General features: G+C 37.7%; 3 protein-coding genes across 6 annotated transcripts in view; all 3 read right to left on the bottom strand.

Moving 5' to 3' along the window:
- Positions 1–22,563, bottom strand: part of LOC133327298 (calpain-A) — a 153,702-nt gene that overhangs the window by 65,493 nt on the left and 65,646 nt on the right. The gene's annotated exons all lie outside the window — the stretch shown is intronic.
- LOC133327279 (transcription-associated protein 1) lies at positions 477–18,838 on the bottom strand. The gene is made up of 17 exons (XM_061535834.1): positions 18,602–18,838; positions 18,310–18,495; positions 17,894–18,088; positions 17,662–17,828; positions 17,358–17,593; positions 16,925–17,297; positions 16,771–16,849; positions 16,557–16,700; positions 16,070–16,270; positions 15,390–16,007; positions 11,755–15,325; positions 11,510–11,669; positions 7,040–9,842; positions 5,264–5,797; positions 5,067–5,189; positions 3,747–4,970; positions 477–1,049 (listed from the first exon to the last, which is right to left on the bottom strand). Exons 1-17 carry the CDS (start codon positions 18,836–18,838, stop codon positions 477–479), a joined length of 11,424 nt encoding a protein of 3,807 aa, XP_061391818.1.
- Positions 20,578–22,529, bottom strand: LOC133327256 (deubiquitinase DESI2). Its single transcript, XM_061535813.1, has 5 exons — positions 22,371–22,529; positions 22,078–22,305; positions 21,938–22,018; positions 20,862–20,950; positions 20,578–20,793 (listed from the first exon to the last, which is right to left on the bottom strand). The coding sequence occupies exons 1-5, from the start codon at positions 22,503–22,505 to the stop codon at positions 20,712–20,714; spliced, it is 615 nt and encodes a 204-aa protein (XP_061391797.1). The 5' UTR covers positions 22,506–22,529; the 3' UTR covers positions 20,578–20,711.

Below are 22,563 nucleotides of genomic sequence, written 5' to 3' on the forward strand. Positions count from 1 at the left end.
CACACAAGCAAGCGTACATACATACATATGGAACGCCAGCAACCAACATTATGTTGCTTGGCTTTGTATGTTTGTAATATATGCACTATGATATTCAGTGTGAGTTTTGTTTCATAGACGCAATCAAATTACAAACACACTCACATACCTTAAACATTTATTTATAAATTTAAATTTTTATTCCACAACAACAACAACATCTGTAATAAAGAAAAAAAAGAAGGTAGGCTTTTATGGCCACTACTAAGTAGTTTCATGATATTTGCCCTTCGACGGATTATTCGAAACCTGAATACATTTACAGTTTCAAATTTTTTACAACAACAAAACTTTCAAGACCTCTTTTTTTGTCTTATTTTTTGTTTCATTTTTTATTTCAATGCAATGAAAAGTCTTAAAATTAATAATATTAAAAATAATAATAATAAAAAAAATCTGTATGCATATTTTTTTTGTATGTTGTAATATGTCTCTCTCTATAACCATGGATGCCATGCCGGATCCATGCGACACAAATTATCATGATTTGTGGCCTGTTGCAGCAACAACGAAATTTTCTTCGATTCAATATTATCGAAATATGAAATGGTATTAAGGCGACTTAGGATCGCACTAACCGATTTATTAACCAAATGTATCATATTTTCATTGGCATTAGCATCGGCTGCCGGATCTTCCATAGTATCTATGGGTTTATTGTCACGCATTCGTTTCTTATGGAATGCTATGATTTCATCACGTAATATTGTACGCAAAATTGAACATAATTTATAATTCGGATGGACAAAACAACGAGCGGTGGCAATAATTGCCGCCGACAGGGGTCCTGAAATGCCAATATTTGTCAGAAATTCAGCAATATTGGGTGTTAAACGGAACGGTACCGGACGACTGTGATCCAATTCTTCTTTTTCATCATTAATATCGAATTTGAAATAGGAAACATTAATTAGGCCCGAATCTTGATGGATGTAGATCATATCGGTATTGAGGCGGGTTAAATGCAAAGCATATTCACAGATAAATGCCAAGGCCATTTGTAATGTCATCTGAAAAGAAAAACAAAGAAGAAAATTGGATTTATATTAGATTTACATTTTTAAAAAGGCATATCATTCAACATAAAATTTTTTTAATTTTTTTGAGGTTATGTTCGGATTATTTTTATAAAAACAGCATTTTTTAGTAACAATTTTAAATATGAAGAAATTTCGATTTAAATTAGAATGAAATATTGAAAAAGCCATATCATTCAACATAATAACATTTTTTGAGGTTATGTTCGAATTTGAAGTTATTTTAAAAAAAACAGCATTTTTTTAGTAATAATTTAAAATATGAGGAAAAAATTAAATGAGTTTAAAGTCGTTTTCCCATATTATTTTATTTAAAAAGGCATATCATTCAACATAGTAACATTTTTTATAATTTTTTTTTTTTGAGGTTATGTTCGAATTTGAGGTTAAATGTTTTTTTTTCATAAAGAACAGAAATTTTTTAAGTAATAATTTTAAATATGAGTAATAATTTAAAAATTCCTGTTCATGTTACCTCTATTATTTTAATATAAAAAAAATTCAATGCATTTTAAGGTTATGTTGAATTTGAGGTTATAATTTATTTTCTGTTATGGTTTTATAATCCCACTAGTTTTGTTAAATGTCTACTTTTTTCGTCAATTTGCAGCTGGATTAAATGTTTCGATAATTTTTAATTCTAATTTTTTACTTTTTATTATTATGGTTTATTGTTTTGAGGTTATGTCCGAATTTTAGTGTATTAATTTTCTTCAAATCAACTTCTTTCCCATAATTTTTGATAAGTCTGTATAGAATTCCATTATTCTACGCTCCAAAAACCCGAAATACGAAATAGCAACATCAGACGGAAATGCTTCCAAGACCAATCCAATTGCAAAAAATTAAGCAGGGTCCTGTATTTGAGGTTAAATTCATAACATTGACCTATAAATTTGTTGCCAGAATTTTATTTATCCTCTGTGAATCGGTAATGCAAAATTTTAGCAAATTTCCAGGGGATCTAAATGAGTCTAAGTCTTTTTAATAGCAGCAAAATCCTTCGAAATACCTAAAATTGGCCAGGAGCTTTATATTATATGTGGGTTATGACAAACCATGAACCAACATGAAACATTTTCTGTCAACAGGTCCTGAATCCTATGAGAACCCTATTTTTATTAGAAAATGTGTCAGGGGCATTAAAAAACCGCTGCGGTTTCCATATATGAGAGCTATGTCATAACCTCCTGATAGGAGGTCCTGAATCCTATGAGAACCCTATTTTTATTAGAAAATGTGTCAGAGGCATTAAAATACCGCTGCGGTTTCCATATGTGAGAGCTATGTCATAATATGGACCTATATTGAATATTTTCTATGAACAAGTTTTTATAGCTCAAAAAGCCGATTTTTTAAGTGTCAACCACTTAGGATTGAAAATCTGGTAAAGACCTTCCAAATACCTATAATGGGACGAGACCACTGTAAAAGAGCTATGTCGAAACATATACCAATATTGCAAATTTTCTATCAGTAGGTCATTTTTATTCTGAGAACATAGATTAAAAAAAATTGAGATCAGGTCAGAGAACCTTTAAATTGCCTATGTGTAGAAACTAAGCCTAAATATGGAACTACTATAAGTATTTTATCCTCTAAGAATCTGAAATTCCCTGTCGTTGGTTTATAAAGTCTCCTCTACCGCTATTTTCTATCGCTTGTCCATTAAAAGATTACCCCAATCGCTCTATAAAGACTCCCTCTGCCGATGAAAAGACTCCCTCTATCCCTTGCCTATGAAAAGACTCCACCTATCGTTCGTCTATAAAGACTCCCCCTATCGCTCGTCTATAAAAAGACTCGAACTATCGCTCGCCTAGAAAAATACTCCCTCTATCGCTCGTCTATAAAGACTCCCTCTATCGCTCGTCTATAAAAAGACTCCCTCTATCGCTAGTCTATAAAAAGATTCCCTCTATCGCTCGTCTATGAAAAGACTCCCTCTACTCCATCACTCGTCTATAAAAAGACTCCCTCTATCACTCGTCTATAAAGACTCTCTCTATCGCTCGTCTATGAAATGACTCCCTCTTTCACATGTCTTTAAAAAGACTCTCTCTATCGCTCGTCTATAAAAATACTCCCTTTATCACTCGTCTATAAAGACTCCCTCCATCGCTCGTCTATAAAAAAACTCCCTCTATCGCTCGTCTGTAAAAAGACTCCCTCTATCGCTCGTCTATAAAAAGACTCCCTCTATCGCTCGTCTATAAAGACTCCCTCTATCGCTCGTCTATAAAGACTCCCTCTATCGCTCGTCTATAAAGACTCCCTCTATCGCTCGCCTATAAAGACTCCTTCTTTGTCTCGTTTATAAAGACTCCCTCTATGGCTCGTCTATAAAAACTACCTTCAAATCGTCTGAAAAAAATCCCTCTATCGGTTGTCTCCCTCTATCGGTTGTCTCTCCGTCTATGGATCGTCTTTAAAAACCCCCCTTCAGCTTGTCTGTTAAGACTCTTTTACCTCGTCTATAAATACTCCCTAACGATCTTCTATAAAGACTATTTTTAAATCGTCTATAGCGAATCCATATCGCTTTCCTAAAAAATACTTTTTTTCCTCTTCATTCCCTGTCTTTAAAAGGTCTTAATCCCTCTCCTTCTTTTAAGAGCTCTCTACATTTCCTCTTAATTATAAAAGAATAGAAAAAATGATTTGACTCACCATTTTACGGAATTGCCAAAAATCAGTTGCCGATACAAATGTCTTGACGGCCCATTGTTTGAACAGCGTTTTGGGTACCATTTTGTTTTGAATTTCTTGGAAAATATCTCTCAAGATGGCATGGGTTATTTGAGCACCCTGCGATTGCACCTCGGAGAGACGTTCATAATATTTCATAATTGGCAAATCATGTTCAACATCCATTTTGGCACAGGTGCTTTTATAGATTTCATATAACGAAATGCTAGCTGGGTTATCTTCGGCCAAACGCATTTGCGGTGAAATGGGTACCACTCGGGGAACGGTAATATTCAAGAAACGTCGTGTGGTTTCTTTTTGTTTTTCCAAATAGTAATTGAGCATTCGTAGGAGTTGTAGAACTCTTTCTTCGCGGCGAGCATCACCCAATCCTGTATCGATGACAACCAAATATGGATAGATTTTACCATTTGTGCCGCGTATGTGCAGGCGTCTGGCTGCTGTGTTATTCTTTTGTACAATTTCAACACGTGGCATAAAGCGGGAGATGCGTATGTGATAATGCGAAGAGGAGGGTATGAGAAATTCTCCGGGTAATTCAACTTCAGCAGTTTTTTGACTGAAATTCGAAAGGAAACGGCATTTATCTTCGATAAGGAATGAGGTGGGTAACTTCTTGACTTTATTCTCCAAAGCCTTGATCCAGGTTTTGAGTTTTGTAATTAAATTGTGCAGCTTCATGGCATCCGGTTTGGAGAAATCAAAATCTCGTGTAAATTGTTCTTTCATCATTTGGAAGGCAGGATCTTGGAAGGTTACTTGAGCACGTCGGGCCAATGATTCTGAGGCGGCAGAATTTGAGGCTGACGAGGCGACAGAACCGGGAATGTTTTCGATGCCGATACCAAAAGTGGAACCTAATTTTTTGACAAAGTGTAAAGTGTGCGGTGTGATGGTGGCCTCATTCACTGTGCTGCGTGTCTCAAAAGCAATGGCGTAACATTTAATAAGACCTTGTCGCAGCTGGCGTAAAACTTCTTCGGTCCATGATTCTCTAAACCAAACCATTTGATCAACAATACCCTCCAGAGAGCTTAGAATGGTTGGGTGTATCTCACGTTGTACGTGCATCACCTTCGAACAACGCCACATTGGTGGAGTGGCTTTGATGGGATTAACGGAATTTGAACCAGATTGTCCAGAGGTGTTGGTGAATACTTGATTCATATTGTTTTCCAAATTGGGCTGAAAGGAGAGAGATAAAGTCGGAAAAATTATGACTCAAAAGTTTTAACCCGGATTTAAGATTTTCAAATAAGTAAAAAACTGATATTCACTTACATGATTATGAGGCCTACCAGAGGCCTGTTCAGCAGTCTTGTGCTTTTCACGTTGCTCGATTTTCAATGTTAGATATAGGGTACGTATGGGGAAATACACGGCCTGGGGATATAAGCGACCCACCTGACAAAAAAAAACAGAAAAAACATTTTAGTTATCCCTCCCTCTACCAATCCAGATCCATGTTTCCAACTCACATGACTCAGTAGATTCAATATAACATTACTCTCATATTGTACCAGACAACACAGCAGCTGTGGTATCCACGGCAACCAGTACGATGGTGGCACCCCGACAACATATTTCTCCAAAGTACCCATCAAGGTGTTATTGCTGTCATACGATAAGAACCACAAAACTTTAGCCAAATATTTCCTGGTTTTACTTTCACTCTGATGACGACAGGCATGCAGGTAGCATGTCAATGCACTAACACCCAAAGAGATTTGTTTATCGCGCAAGAATAAATGTTCCATAAAATCACCCCACATTGCCCAGGCTTTGGTCAGACCATCATGTAGCTGTACAGCAGCACTAAATGCCTTGGCCGCTTCATCGGTACGTCCAATTTTGGCCAAAAGTAAACCTTTCAGCGCATAAAATTCTGCATTCATTTCAGCTGTGAAATATTTTAGATTTGTCGATTCAATAACTTCGAGGGCTTCGTTTAGATCATTGCGTCCCGCCAAGGAGGCTGTTTGTATGTAGCATTTCACCTGTTGGCGTATTTTCTGAAAAGCGATAAAATAAAATTTTGTTTATTGGAAGAGGGTTGGGATACTATTTTCAATTTATAACAAAAAAATATTCTGAAAATCCTACGAGTTTTTTTTATCCTCTGAGAACTCGAAATTTGAAATTCTCCTCTATAATGTCTCTCTCTATCGCTCGTCTACAAAGACTCCCTCTATCGCTCGTCTATGAAAAAGACTCCCTCTTTCGCTCGTCTATGAAAAAGACTCCCTCTTTCGCTCGCCTATTAAAAGACTTCCTCTATCGTTCGCCTATGAAAATACTTCATCTATCGCTCGCCTATAAAAAGACTTCCTCTATCACTCGTCCAAAAAGACTCCCTCTATCGATCGTCCAAAGAGACTCCCTCTATACCTCGCCTTTAAAAGGACTCCCTCTATAACTCGTCTATAAAGACAACCTCTATCGCTTGCCTATGAAAAGACTCCCTCTATCCCTCACCTGTGAAAAGACCCCCAATCGCTCGCCTTTGAGAAGACTCCCTTTATCACTCGTCCAAAAAACTCCCTCTATCGCTCGTCTATATAAATATCGCTCGCCTATAAAGACTCCCTCTATCGCTCGTCTATAAAGACTCCCTTTATCGCTCGCCTTTGAAAATACTTCCTCTATCGCTCGCCTTTGAAAATACTTCCTCTATCGCTCCTCTATATAAAGACTCCCTCTATCGCTCGTCTATAAAAAGACTCCCTCTATACCTCGCCTATAAAAAGACTCCCTCTATAGCTCGTCTATAAAAAGACTCATTCTATCGCTCGTCTATAAAAAGAATCCCTCTACCCCTCGCCTATAAAAAGACTCCTTCTATACCTCGCCTATGAAAAGACTCCATTTATCGCTCGTCTATAAAAAGACTCCCTCCATCGCTCGTCTTTAAAAAGACTCCGTCTATCGCTCGCCTATTAAAATAATCTCTCTATCATTCGTCTGTAAAAAGACTCCCTCTATCTCTCGCCTATTAAAAGACTCCCTCTATGGCTTCCCTACCTCGCCTATAAAACAGACTTCGTCTATCGCTCGTGTATAAAAAGAAGATTTCCCCTATCGTGTATAAAAAGAATCTCTCTATCGCTCTTTATATTCGAACTTCCTCGTCCATCTTTATAAAGACTCCCTCTATTGCTCGCCTACAAAAGGACTCCCTCTATCGTTCGCCTATGAAAAGACTTCCTCTATCGCTCTCCCTATCCCTTTCCTGAAATTATTTGTCCTTCACTCACCTGGAAACAATCGACAATCGGCACCGAGGGTATTGTATAAATCCTCGACAGTGTCTCCTGGCAAACACCCGTCAAATTATGCTTCCTGGCAATTTTACCAAAATAAATGATGGCCTGTGCCGAGGCATGCACTCCCAACATGGTATTGCCCTGATCCGGTTGCTGTTCCAAATGTTGTGTTATAATTTGATAATGATGTTGACGCCATGTAAATATATCCGACCAATGTGATAGATCATCGGCAATGACCGGTAAACGATTTCTCCATGTCTTGACAATGGCCTTCATGTCATGCAGAGAGGTATTGCGGGATTGCAATAATCCCTGATGTATTTGACTGGCTTCGTGTAGTTCGATTATTTGCTGGGCGGCCTGTAGATATTGTAAGTGTATGTGTGATACAATGTGGGGTAAACGACGCCATTCGCGAATGCATAGGCCGGAAGCGATTTCCACATATTTTTCAACACTAGCCAATTGGCGATCTTCAGGATGTAGAATGGCCAAGAAGCCTTTATATAAATGAACCTTATAGCCATATTGTTTGGAATAGGCTTGTTCAATTTTCAGTAGAGCTTTTTTCATTAGATTCCAATCGGGCACCCGCCAGGCGCTTTCCATAATAAGTATTTCATGTTGTTCGCGATTAGTTTGGGCATAATCTAGCAGGATATCCCATTGATTTAATTCCTTGGCACAGCGGATCCAATGATTTTCCCATAGGGCAATTTCACTGTTCATGTGGGAATTACACTGGCCATTGGTGAGGTCCTCTTTAAATTTAGACATTACTAAGTCGTAGGCCCCTTGAGCTTCTTCGAAGAAACCCATTTGTTCATAGGCAATGGCTAAGTTGGTCTCAGCATATTGGGCATATTTCATCCAAAGCCCCGCCCATAAATCTTCTTCATGCATGGCGGAATACATGAGTGATAGCGAGTCATGGACCGTGGCTTGATTGCCATTGTAGTCATGTTGTTGCTGATCACAGTAGTCCATAAAATTGGTTTGATTACTCGGATTGGCTTTGGCGGCCATTTCTTCGAGCACCAAAGTCATGCGATGCCATAGATTGTGGGCCTTACCCAGGTATGTGCAGACATTGGGTGGTATATATATTTTAGGGTTGCAGTGTGTTAGACCCTCAACAAAAGTGTTGATGGCACTGGGTGAACAATCTTTTTGTATGATATTTGTGCCGGATGCCAAGAAGGGTATAACTTCTTTGATAATTGTTTGCTGTTGATCGGCATTGAAAATATTCCAGATTCTGGGGAAAATTGCCAACCATACAGATTCCGCTAAAGTGGTGTCCATGTGACATAATTGTGATGTGGCCACCAGCAATTGATCGGTGCGTATTTTACGATTGATTTCCAAAAATTCAATTTGACGATTTATTAGTTTGCAGATTTTCATTTTTCTTGCTGGTAATAACCTCTCAGTATCGGGTTGTTCATTTTGTGAGTTAATAAATTCCAAATTAACATCCACATCAAATTCTTCATCCTTATCGTCAACACTCTGTGGCATATCCATGCAATCGGATTGCGACGATGAGGTGTAGATGACAAATTGACTTTTCTCCTCATTATCGGCCATGTTGATAATCGAAGTGATACTTGGTATCTTGTGCATATCATTTGAATTTTGTATTGCGGTCATGGTATTGGCGGTCAGGACCAATAATTCAATACACTGCTTTATCCAATAATGTGTACCAATTGAATCCCAGGCCTGCGAACAAATGATATACAACAAACGATCATGCAGACGTCTACGCATTGAGGCATCGATAATTTCAAAGAACTTGGCACGTATTGTGGGATTTTGACTACGCAGGCCAGTTAAGAAGGCACCCTCCAATTTGGCACTCAATTCCGATTGTTTCAAATGTTCATCACGATAAATATAGTTTATCATTTCCAAAAATTGTATGTGCAGTTCACTTTCATCGGAAAACTTTTTCTCCACACATTGCATTAGCTTCACAAGCAATACCGATTTCTCCCTTATCGATGGTATTTGCACCACAATATTTTGATCCTTTACCCTTACCCAATCGTCAAGCATTTTAATGATACACTTAATGATCTTCGCATCCATACTCTTTTCAATAAGGCTGACAATTATGCTACCAATCAGCAGCTTCCTAACCTCCACACTCATGATGACAATACGATTTTTAATCATATCCAAGGATAATATCAACAGCTCCAAAGACAAATGATTACCCTCCACAGAGGGATTCATGGCCTGGGTATTATTTTGCATGGCAATGTGATCCTTGGTCAAACGATTCAGCACTCTTATAAATTGTACCATTAAACGATCGATATAATCGGGATTGTTAACACAACATGCCTTGAGGATCATTAGAGTGCCAAATAGCGATGAAGGATTTGGTTGTTGACTCTTCTCGTAGAAATTTAAATTGTCCGCAATCATTTTACTTATGGCCGTATACAGAATATCTAAATCTTCATTTTTATGTTGGGCATCGGGTGGAAAGATGGTCATAAGGCGAGTTATCAAACCATGCATTAGGCGTACAATTTTCGTATTTTGATGTATAATACAGGCTGAGAGGCCTTTTTGTATGGGCCTAATAATGGCCAGTAGCTGTTCGGGTTTCATAATCGTACTCAAAAAGGTTAAAAAGTCCAAGGCTGTACAAATGTTATTAATATTTGTGTGGGGAGATTCAATTGTGGTGAAAATCTTATCCATCCAATTTAATTTCAGCTCAAATGGTTGAGGCCAGACATCGGGACGCATGGCAGTTTTCAACAGGATTATACATCTGAAATAGATATAAAATAAAAAGATATAAAATCCAGCTTAAGACCCGGTCGCGTATGGTTTTGAAATTTTTACCCCTGACAGCTATAAGGGCCTGATTACTTAGCTGCCTTGTGACAGAACATTTGTTCCATAAACCGAGCTTAAAAAAAGAAGGGATTCTTCAAAGAGCAACCAATGACTATCACTAATCCTGCCATGAGGATCGATTTGTCAATGATTGCCACTTGAAGGTCTTCTTCGTCAGCAGCTACCTTGGTTGGTCTGTCATATGGCTTGCGCTGTCTCTGGCTACTACCTTCTCTGTCTAGGCTTTTTCTCCGCCGTTTGTTGTCCAGCGACAGCTGCATATGAGGTAGATTGGTCAGCCAGACACGAAGTCATCGTCTTCATGGGTGAAGGTTGCGGACCTTCTGAAAAGCAGATGCGCTTCACAGATTTGCTCTGTGGGGGCGGCATTTGCTCTCCCAGGAGACGATGGTTCCTTGCCGAACTTTCCTTCTTCCTATTCCGAGCACTGATGGATCCAAACAAAGCTTTAGCTTCACCTTTATCGCTAGGCGTAGAATGGGGCTTTGAGACAGAGCCCTCAACACGTTGATCACCCTTATGGGTGACATTTTGTTTGGGATGTTCTCAGTAGCCTTTTCCTTTGCCTTTTGACTAAGGTTAGGCTTCGAGCTAGGTTTCAGATCAGAAGTCGGCTTAACAGCTTTGTCAGAGACAGTGGGCTACACCGATTCCACTACTTTTATACGGATAAAAGAAGATTCTTTCGTCCTTACGAATCTCATCTTGCCCATCTGCAGTTCACTATGGAGAGCGTGCGGATAGATTCTTTCGAACTTCCTTACGAATCTCATCTTGCCCTTGATGAGGTGAAGCGCCCTCTCCGTCTCGCCCCACGAATTTGCGGAGATACGAAACAGCACGTTTGTAGTGTTTCGCATCAGCTACTTCTCGGGCCTTCCCAGCATTTGAGCCGCTGTCCGTTGCTGGGGTCTCGACAGATTCCCCATCGTCGGACATCATCGCCTCCGTCGCAGATTGCCTCTTAAGTTTATTGTCGGCAAGTGCTGACACAGCACCTGTTGTAGTCAGACTTGAAGTCGGTCGGTCAACAGGGTCCTTCCTTCGTTAATGCTACAACAATCCCCCTGTGTAGACTACTTGGCGGGGATCACCGTGGTGTCCAGATCATCAAATGTTAGGGTGAGATTCAGTAGCAGTTCCTCCAAAAGCATATCCACAAATTGCTCTTCCGGTATCAGTCTGTGTAACTGGTCGAAGATTTTGTTTACTTTGCTCCTCTAGACTATGGCGGATAGCATTTAGAGTCCCGTGTAGGTCGTCCCCTCCCAGAACTACAGTCCTGTCAGCCAGAGACTGATTTTCGTCAGTCCGGACCTGCTCGTTTGCCAAAAGTATTGCCGGTTCGTCAACGTTCGGATTTGAAATTGATGCACTTGTAACAGATGCCAAGGCAGGCATACACACCTAGAACCGCCGGATCACAATAGTTTTATCTCGACGGCATGTGGCTTGTGACCTCAATGTAAAGCTCTTGATGTCCTGCTAACAAAAAATATAACTATCCTTTCAGAGAAGTCTCTTTATTCTGTGGTATGGGCCTCTGAAGTTCGGTGCGTAAATTTTTTGGTTGCTTACCTCCTTGATAGATTATCACCCGAATTCAAAATACTCGGTTGATTATCATTGACTTGGCATGCCAGGCGTATAAGGAAATTCAAGACCGTGTCACAGTGGACCTTGCCAATTGAACGGCTGCTCTCATCCATTTTGGAGCTTATGGAGGCCTCAGAGGTGCCTAAAAGAAAAGTAGAATTGCTTTTAAAAAATAAAATATTTAATTTTGTGAGCCTCCTTACCTGCCCTGGCGACAACAGCAGCACTGCCATCTGTGTTCAATTTCTTGCGATGCGATTCGACAAAATCATCTCCCGCATTCCGTTTCACTGCCGTCTTATCATCCATTTCATCATCGGCATTTAGTTTACTCTCGGTTTCATCCTCTTTGATGCGTTGTAATTCCCATTTGATAATGACATCGGCCAGTTCGACCGATAGTTTTTTATGTTCCAATGAGGCATTGGGTGGAAAACCCAAACGTTGCATATAATTTACCAAATGAGTAACCAATTGATGACGTACTGGGAAATAGACTTTGTAGTGGCGTACAATTAATTGTAGAATGTGAAATAGCTGCTGCATTGAATGACCCTCTTCGACAATGATTTTCTTGGTCCAATGGGTTAACATGGTATTGCCATCTTCCATGCGGAGAGGCATGGCTGGGGTAAGAACATCCAAAGCTTGTCTTACCACAGGACGGGCCTCTAAGGCATGGCCTTTGAGTAGAGAATGGAATACTTGGAGTACGATTTTCTTGTGTATGGCCAGTCGGGCAATAATGTGGGCCAATAGCAAATGCCCATGATAACGTGCTGTGGGATCTACGGAATTTTTACTTAGCAAGCAGGGCCAGGCAAAGGTCATGAGACGTCTAAGCTTATTGCCTTGTATGCGATTATTGGCATCACCATCGTGTATGTGCTGCGAGGCCCTTTCCACCAGCAGGCAGGCAAATTGTAGCAAGGCAATGCGTACTGCATCATCCTTGGCATAAGGCTTTTCAGGATCAAACACCTTGCTGTTGATGAAAACAGAAACAATATTTGTTTCATCTTCCTGGAACTGTGTGGGTGGTGCACCAATTAATTTGTTGCCCTCTCCCTTATCAAAACTGGCCACAAAGCAAGGTATCAATATGGAGGTAATTATTTTGGCCTTCAACTCTTCAGATAAGGAGGCATTATTGAAATTCTCAATAAAATAAAAGAAGGCTTGGCGTTTCCAATACACCGTGTAACTTTGGGCCACTGTATTCTGTAGAAAGTCGCGCAGGAAATAGAAGTCGGGTATAAAATGCAAACACAATGCCCGTGATAGTTGGAAAAGTAATTCAATTTCATTGGTATTGTGGGAGAAATATTTCAGCAGGATTTTTCCCACCAAATGCCATTTATAGCTAATGACATTCTCCTGGCAGCTGTTGCTCAAGTTATATTGCCACAATTGTTTTAGGCAATTAATTAGATCCGTTTGCACAGCAATCCATTGATCATCACATTCCATGACAGTGTAGACAATTTTAATGGCCTGTTCCTGGACTTCTTGTTTTTGTTCATCATTCATAATGCTGGCATCGATTTGACCACAGCTGATTAAACGTATCAGGGCCTTAATACATTTTGGTGTCTTGAGGGCAGCATGGAATGGTTTACCATCTTTGTGTTTTAGTAGATAAATGAAAAATCGATTCCATTGGGCATCCACAATGTAAACATCGGAGAGAAAATAGTCCACAGTTTGATTGGGAAAACGTAATAGGAATTTCAGTAACGGAGCTCGATAAGGTGAAGAGGATTCAATCATTAAATTCTTTTCCGTTTGCAATACCAATTGACAAAGATTCTCAATATATTTCGGAGTGGCAGCGGTAATTTGGTGGAACATTTCAATGAGACAAACCACCTTCTGCTCATATTCCCCACCTCGAATGGCAGCAAAGAAATTACCACCCTGTTGTCCTTGTTTACAAATCTGTATGGACATTTCCAAAAGATTGCGGCACAACTCCAAGATTTGTTCACTCAGTTTCTCATTGAACATATGTGGAAATAGTTGTGTAAAATACGATAGCCTCTTGGTGGCTGTCAAAGTCAGATTACGATAATCTCCCAAAATCATCAGAAGTGGGCGTATACAATTGTGTATTTCTTTTTTATCAATTTGTATGCCGGCATTAAATCTCTTCATACATTTAAAGGCCGCCTCCTGCAGTTCGGGTTTCTTGTGATCCATTAATTTGAAAAGGATATTTATGATTTTATCTTTATGTTGGCTATCGGTAATATAGTGGCAAGCAGCCAGAGCCTTTAAAGCACTAATCCTTAGCGGTACCAAATTCGTAACATTTTTATAACAATCCAATTTCATGAGTGTAGAATCCTCCGCCTCGGATAAAGTTAGTAATTCATGGAAAAATAATTTATGATAGCTGTTGCTCAGGTCAATGGTAAACAGTCTAGGCTCCAAGGTGGTACAAAATGTATTTCCATCCATTAAACCAATTTGGGCATTAACCGGTTGATGTCTTAGCAAATGTTTTTTCGGTGGTATAATATCAGCCAATACCTCTTTGTGGGGATCCATGACCTCAGATACCGTACGATTTTGTAATTGGGCAATATATTTCAAAGATGCCATGGATTCCAGCCGTACCAAAGCATTTGGACTTGTCACCTGCCTACACAGCTCATGTACCACATCATATGTGGCCTTGGTTCGGATGGCTGTTATCTCTTCACTTGTTTCATGTTCCTTGGGTGCCATACAAAGATCCAGTAATGATCTCAAATTGGTCTTGGCAATGTAAATTGCTCCATTCGACACTTCGCCCTCCAAATCCATTAAAACAAACATAAAAGCCTTGACAAAGGAGAACAGGTGTTGGTACAAAGAACGTGGTGAAAAATGTTGATACAAAAATTGTATGGCCTTGCAACCGCCCACCTTGGCATACCAAGGCCGTTCATAACATAAGGCAGTCATTTTTTCCGCCAAATACTGCATTAATGGCAAACGGCAGGCTCGCTCCTTGCTACCCAAAATATTTGCTGCCGTATCCAATATCAAACCAATACATAATTGTCCTGGCTTACACAATTCCTTCTCTTCGTGGCCCATACAAATGGCTAAGGCATCAACCAAAACCAAGGGATCAATGCCATTCAACGAATAATATTGTTTAACCGGAAATGGTCCGGCCTGCTGGGCAATGGCAATCATGGTAAAGTGTCTGGCAATTGCCACCATAATGGGGAAAACAAATTCTCTTAAATCTTTTGTTGCCGAGGCCACAAACATTCCCGTCAAGGCATTTTGTAGTGTTTTCCTTGCCTGATAATCTTCGATTTTATTTTGATTTACCGGTACATTGACGATATTGTTTTCCAAGAAGCTGGGATGTAAAAAGAATTTCTGGAGAGTGTGTTTTTCATCATCGAGATTTATGGATGCTGCCAAATAGCAACGTATCACCTCCCAACTTTGACGGCGGTAAAAAGAATCCGTGGCATTGGAACTAAGGGCATTAAAGGCCGTTTCAATTGCTTTGTCAATGGGGAAGTCTATGGGTTTTTCATGTTCTTGGAAATAGGCCACAATGGAGGTGGGTTGTATTTCACTGTTGGTGTACTGGATACATTGTGGTTCGGTCATCATTTTACGATTACCACCGCCGAATTTACCCAAGACGCGGAATGCCACCAAGGCGGCATTATCTTGATTGCGTAAAGTTTTCCACAAGGCTTGCATCAAGGCGGCTCGTACGGGTTGTATGTGATCATACAGGAAATCAGGTTGTAAATTATCCACACATAATTCCAAGGTGCGAAGGCCCTAGGAAAAAAATAACTTAATTATTAAAATATATTATTTATTATAGAAATTGTTTATAACTCACCTGACTAACCAAAGTCGCTGAACCATTTAGAGCCGACACCAAAGGATCCATTAACATGGGCAAATAGGGCAGCAATGAGGACAATCTAACGGGCACTGTCAAACACAACTCCACAAAAAGATCTTTCATATGCTGTTTGTGAAAACCACTTTGTAGACGATTTAAACCCTCCAATAGATTTGGTAATAAAGGTAAAAATTCCTGATACAATAGATCATGGGAACCGCCACCAATCGAACGAAATAGAGCTCTTAGGAGAAGGAAATAATTATAAGGCTCCTCGGCCGTCAAAGCCAATTCCATTGATTGATTAACAATACTGTGTAGATGAGGTTTAAGCATTTGTTCATTTTCCACCGGAAATAAACTAACACTTCCAAATACCAATTTAAATAGACGTAAATAAAGATTTGATCTTTCGACATTTGTACCCATTTCATGCATTTTACCCAAGAGATATTCGACAAGGACAGTGGCGAATAGGGGTGATGTTTGTGGATTGGCTAGGAAGGAATTCGCCACAATTTGCAGCGAAGGATTTTTGTGTATACGTTCGACCATAAAATCAATTGTTGTGGCAAAGACTTCTTGGAAATTTTGTGGATGCATCATAAGGAACTGAAAGAAAAAAATAAAATGTTGGAAAAATGGGAATCATCCAAATTTTGAAAAATACTTACAATACCACTAAAATGTTCCAAAACCTCCTTCTCCTCCTTGGTCCTTGGCACCCCACCAGAGGGTTTCAATTGATTTGAGGCATTTATGGAATAAATATCTAAGGCCTCCATGGCCCAATGTACCAAATCAATATAGATGCTAACCTCATAGGGTTGAAAGATTTTATCCTGCTTTATTTTGGTAACATCCACTGAGGGAGACTGAAATAAAAAAATTATATTTTTGGATTAGAATAAAGAGATACCAATATAAAAATTGGTAAAAAATAGTTTAACAAGTATTTTTTAGACAAAAAAAAACCTATGTCAAGATCATCTATAGCCGGACTATCTTGCTGAGTACTTCTACATCAGGAGAATATGTTAATTAGAATGCATATTAGATCATTTAGAAGTAGCTTCTATTGTTATAAAATTTAAAGCCACAATGTATTCCAATGTATCTCCAGTTTTCTATGTGGACATATCTGCCAATATATCAACTTACCTTGGAGCTAACAAAACCCCAGGTAATGGTTTTGACACCACCCACTAAGGTTTTGACCAAGCTGCGATATTCAACTATGTTCAGGGAATACAACATTTGATTGCCGGTCAATTGATTTTTGGCAATTGAGTCGGCGGCGCTGTCCTGGAGGATTAAAAAAAATAAAGAAATTTATGTGAATATATGCAAAGTGATTTGAATTCAAAATTATTACCATAATGGCTGGTGGATCTTTGTTATCCAAACCTGTAGCATTCGAGGCCGGGGATGTGGATGAGGATGATTGAGCTTTCCTGTATTTAAAAAAATATATTTATTTTTTATATTTAAAATAAATTAAAAGAAAACTGCCCCCAAAATATACTCACAATCTCTGTGTAATGGTAGGCAATGTTATTTTGGCAATTGTTTGAAATTTATAAACGAAAACCTTTAACAAAGTGGTCAATAGACTTCTTGCCTTGTGTGGATCTACTTCACTGTGTTGCCGAACACAATCCACCAAATTAAGTAATAGTTTACATGACATTGTCTGTATGCCAGTGGCCAAGGACTCATCATGAACATTTTTTGAAAATAATTTAATGGCTTTTTCCAAAACATCCAAACTTAAACTTTGTCGTACATGATGGGCCAAATCAGCCAATGTGGAATAGGCCAATGGGCGTATGGAGTCCAAGGTGACACCCTTGCCAATTAATAAATCCTCATCGAACAGACGTTCAATTGAGGGTATAAATTCTGTAATGAATTAAAATAAATTATTAAAAAATAAATTAACAAAAAGGAGTGTATTTTTACTTTGTCTCAAATCCGTGGCAAATATGTGCCTTGCTGCAATCAGCAATTCCTTTCTCAAATGGGCCGCTTCTTTGGGACACAAATGCATGAGGCTTAATATACCACTTGTCACCGAAGCCGAATGATTCATAATGTTCTCTTGAAACAGTCGTACAATGTAGGCCAAAAAGGACAAGGTCTTAATTTGGGCTCCCATAAAATCAATGAATATTTCCTTATTGAAAAACTGGGAACTTCTGAAACAAACAGGCAAAGGGGAAAGGGATTAAAATAAATCATTAAAAAAAATCTAAAATATAATCACCTGTGTACTGTTGAGGGTTGCAGATTAATGGTTGTCATAATTAATGGTATAAATTCTGAGACTTCTTGGTGTACGGCATTCTTATAGATTTGATACATTAATACCACAATAATGGGTAATTCTTGTAAGACCCTTAGCGATAACATGCCACGGGGTAGTAGATTATACTGTAAGGAATTTATAAAGGAGAATATTCAATAAATAATTTTTTTTTTTTGAAAAATAGTCTTACCATTTGAAAGGTCACCGGATCTGTGGGATTTTCCAAATGTATTGTCTTAATGACATATGTTTCGGACAGCAACTGTTCCATATTTAACTCTTTGAGATCTTTAATTTTGATTTGTTGTGTGGGTTCGAAAATTTTATTCATATGATTGGGCAGCTCGGTGTAGATTTTTTTGACCAAGGCCAGGAATTGTTGGACCTGTAGGAAGGATAAAGAAAAAATAATTTAATGAAAACTCAAATAAAAAACCAAATTTTAGGCCTGACATTGGTTTTAATGTAATTTGAGACCCATTTTCTTTAGGAAGTATTTTAGGTACGCAAGAAAAAAATCTATTTTTGCAAGGAGGGCACCTCTGGAGCTGCTTGTTTTAACAATTCGCATCAGAGCCTCCAGTATGCAATATTACTTCTACCCACCTCATTATTAAACGATGGTCGAAAATTTTTGTGCAATTCAATGATGATGCGCAGGCAGACCAAAACATTTTCCTCATTATCAATTTGTAGGATGTTTAACATCAGCGAAATTATAGATTTCACATGTTGACGTAGATTTTCACTAATGGGCAGGCGATGGATCATTTCCAGAATTAATTTTCGCACCTGCAGAAAAAAAGCGGCAAGAAAACAAAAAATCAGGAAATCTTTACAATACACACCAAGCGCAAGGGGGTGGGGGTAGGAGTGAGGCGGGAATCCTCTACTTTACCTGATGTGCCTGATATTCCTGTATAAACTGTGGCTCACCATCCTGCAAAAAGTGCATAAACGCCTTCAGCGAATGCTCCAAAAACGATGGATACGATGAACTCTGCACAACCACCTCGAAATGTTCACTTAGCTCCTGGGCCGCACGCAATTTTTTATCATCCGTCGCCTTGCTATCGGCCAATATTGTAACATAACTTCGAAAAGTATTTAATTGGAAATTTTCACTGTGCGCCATTTTCGCGGTACATTTATTTTATTTGTTTATTAATTTAATATTTTATATTTATTTATTATTAATATTTATTTAATTACTTTTATTTTTTCATGCACACAGTGTTGTTTGCTGAGACGTGTGTTTGCGAAAATAACAGGGTTGCTGTTAGTCAAAGCAATGTTGCTTGGCAAAGAACAGGGTGGTTCAAAGATTGTTATAATGTAATGTAATATAACGAGGCAATATTTGCAATTTTAAAAAAATTTCTTTTTTATTTTAATTCTTTCTATTTCTTTTCTCGTGTCATCGTCTGAAGAAAAACCACCTGCTAACGAATGAAAGGAGAAGATAAAATGTCGGATAACCGAAAGTTTACGAATGATGTGGGAGGGAGACTAAAGGAGAACCGAATTGTTTACGATTGGTGGAAGGGAGACTAAAGGAGAACTGAATTGTTTACGAATGAGGTGGGATGGAGAATAGAGATGAGATGTGTAGTTTGCGAAAATAACAGGGTTGCTACTAGTCAAAACAATGTTGCTTGGCAAAGAACAGGGTGGTTCAGAGATTGTTATAATGTAACATAATGATGATGTAGACAAGGTGACACACAGCGGTTGCTTGTTTTATAAGGGAATAAAAAAAATTAAAATCAAGGTCGAAAGGGGTGGGATAGAGACTAAATGAGAATCGAATTGTTTACGAATGAGGTGGGATGGAGAATAGAGATGTGTAGTTTGCAAAAATAACAGGGTTGCTATAAGTCAAAACAAATGTGCTTGCAAATAACAGGGTGGTTCAGAGTTTGTTATAATATAACACAATGATGGTGCTGTAGACTAGTTGACACACAGTGTTAGCTTGTTTAATAAGGGGATAAAAGAATAACAAAATAAAATAAAATGCAATAATAATATATTTAAATGCAATTAAATTATTAAAAAAAATAATAACAACATTAAAAAATAACCGTTTACCATCTTGACAGTTCTGTTTTTTTTTCAAATTAAACCTAGCTCTCCTTTGCGATTAAAAAAATGATTTCAAAATATCGAACAAAACTAGTTAAACCGTTAGTCCAAATATGTGCATAATATTTAATTTTTCAAAATTCAATATCGTGTTATCTTGACTATTTTTACGTACTCCACTTGTCATCATATTTTTAGTCGGCTTCCAAGTTCATTCCGACTTCAAGTTGTGCCCAACACTTGCCTTGCAGGGGCAGAATATACCGGATGTGAACCTAATATTCAAGTCAATTTCATAAATGAGAACCTAGCCCAAAGGGCCATGAGTGATTCCAAAAACTTCATTATATGGTCTACTCCAGGTTAAGTTGAAAAGCGGATTTTTATAAAAAATACTCCCCTCAATTAAAAGACCAAATACAAAAAATACCCCCAAAGAAATAAAACAAAATGTTTTCTATTAACTTTCTTAAATATTAGAATATATTCTATTATCATTATATCGTTTTTCGTTTATTAATTATTTATATATATAATTAGTTTTCATTTTAATCATTTCAAATTTGTTGTTTGTTGTAATTATAATAATTATTTTTTTTTCACTAAAATTGTATGAGTTTGTTTTGTTGCTTGTTATCTCGCGATTTCGTTTTTTGTAATTTTTATATTTTTAATTTATTTTGTTTGATTTTTTTTGTAAATAAGACAAAGACAAAATGAAAAAATATTTATAATAATATATAATAATTATAATAATAATAAAAAATTAAAATGTTTTTGTTTTATGAAATATATGTATGGTTGTAATATGTTTTGTGTGTATGTTTTTTGTTGTTGTTGATTTTTTTGTAAGTATGTATATAGTACAAATTGGTGCATTGTTACGATTACGATGTTGTTGTATGGCCCTGACAGGCCATTTCTCAAAGGGGGCTATTTTCGGAATCATCACGTTCCTGAATAGCAGTTATGCTCTGTTGTAAGGCATTGGGAGTTAACCATTCCCTGAAATATAGAAGGAATGATATTTATACTATAAATTGTGGGGGGCAAATTCATATAGTAACACCTACTTTGGCAAGCATCTTTGTAAGAAAGGTACACATGAACTGAAATGGGCTAAACGATTTACCCAACTGGGAATTTCTTGGCCGCAAAGGATCTATGAGGAGAAATATGGAAACAATTAAATAAAAATACAACTTTTTGGGAGAATAGTTTGTAAAGATGTCACAGATTAATTATAGTCATTATAAAATATCTGTGGCCTCAATATAGACCAATAGAGATATTTGGTCTCTATATATACCATATGGTTATTATAAAGACCTTTGGTCTCTATACATACCAATTTGTTTTTATAAAGACCTTTGGTCTCTATATATACCAATGGGGGCTTTATAAAGACCTTTGGTCTCTATATAGACCATATGGTGTTTATAAACACCTTTGGTCTCTATGTAGACCATATGGTCTTTATGAAATCTTTTGGTCTCTATATAGACCATATGGTCTTTATAAAGACCTTTGGTCTCTATGCAGACCAATTGGTGTTTATAAAGACCTTTAGTCTCTATATAGACCATATGGTCTTTATAAAGACCTTTGGTCTCTATATAGACCATATGGTCTTTATAAAGACCTTTGGTCTCTATATAGACCATATGGTCTTTATAAAGACCTTTGGTCTCTATATAGACCATATGGTCTTTATAAAGACTTTGGTCTCTATATATGGTCTTTATAAAGACCTTTAGTCTCTATATAGACTATATGGTCTTTATAAAGACCTTTGGGGCCTATGTAGACCAAATGGTCTGTGTAAAGAGATCTGGTCACCACACAGACCAAATGGTACTGTATAAAGACCTTTGGTCTCTATATAGGCCATATGGTCATTATAAAGACCGTTGGTCTCTATATAGGCCATATGGTCTTTATAAAGACCCTTGGTCTCTATATAGACCATATGGACTTTATAAAGACTTTTGGTCTCTATATAGACCAAATGGTCTTTGTAAAGACCTTTGCTTTCTATATAGACGATATGGGCTTTGGCCTCTATATAGACCATATGGTCTTTAAAAAAACTTTGGTCTCTTCAAAGACCCTTGATAACCAATTTTTCCATATGTTTTCTTCCACATACCTGAGTAAGTGCACTGGAAAAATGATTGCAATTATTATTCATTAAATGATAACGGTCACCACGAAATTGATTGCCCAATTCCTAAAAAAAAAAACAATTTTTAAATTAAATTCTTCCATTAAAAATAAATTTCGACTAACCTCCACAATACGACGAACTTCCTGATACGTAAAATCTGTACATCCTATTTGTATACTTTGTCTAAATTGAAATTGATCGCCGAGTTCATCGTGATCTCTGGGCGTTATTTCAAATACGCCGGTAAATGAAAATGGATGACCGCCATAGGCGAATTCGGTGCCAAAAACTTCAACACCCGAATGAAAAACACCCAAACCTATTGATGTTGTGTACTCGTTTATCCAATACTGTAAAGAAAAAAAAAACTGGTCAATATTTTCTTTTTTAATATTTATTTCAAAAATTCGCTTACCATATCGTATACATTCAAAATTACCGGTTCTCGATTACCAGTATTGGAGGGCAGTAGTTCATCATTTCCACTATCTTTTGATATGCCCAAACAACTGGGAAACGGTAAATTGCAAGGAAGACCATTCGAAAACATCTCGCATTAATATTTACTAACTGCAAGAGATGGAGAGACAGAAGACAAAAAACATTGA

Source organism: Musca vetustissima, unplaced genomic scaffold, assembly GCF_032173495.1.
Source record: "Musca vetustissima isolate MV318-11 ecotype Yass unplaced genomic scaffold, APGP_CSIRO_Mvet_v1 utg28967, whole genome shotgun sequence".
Classification (NCBI taxonomy): Eukaryota; Metazoa; Arthropoda; class Insecta; order Diptera; family Muscidae; genus Musca; species Musca vetustissima.

Excerpts from the sequence above, each read along its gene's own strand:
- LOC133327279 (XM_061535834.1), bottom strand. The coding sequence starts at position 18,838 with ATGGCGCACAGTGAAAATTTCCAATTAAATACTTTTCGAAGTTATGTT. Across the intron at positions 17,298-17,357 it reads TGCCACGGATTTGAGACAAA|AATTTATACCCTCAATTGAA; the intron begins GTAAAAATACAC and ends AATTCATTACAG. Across the intron at positions 5,190-5,263 it reads TATTGAATCTACTGAGTCAT|GTGGGTCGCTTATATCCCCA; the intron begins GTGAGTTGGAAA and ends TTTTTTTGTCAG.
- LOC133327256 (XM_061535813.1), bottom strand. The coding sequence starts at position 22,505 with ATGTTTTCGAATGGTCTTCCTTGCAATTTACCGTTTCCCAGTTGTTTG. Across the intron at positions 22,306-22,370 it reads TTTTGAATGTATACGATATG|TATTGGATAAACGAGTACAC; the intron begins GTAAGCGAATTT and ends TTTTCTTTACAG. Across the intron at positions 22,019-22,077 it reads AAGTTCGTCGTATTGTGGAG|GAATTGGGCAATCAATTTCG; the intron begins GTTAGTCGAAAT and ends TTTTTTTTTTAG.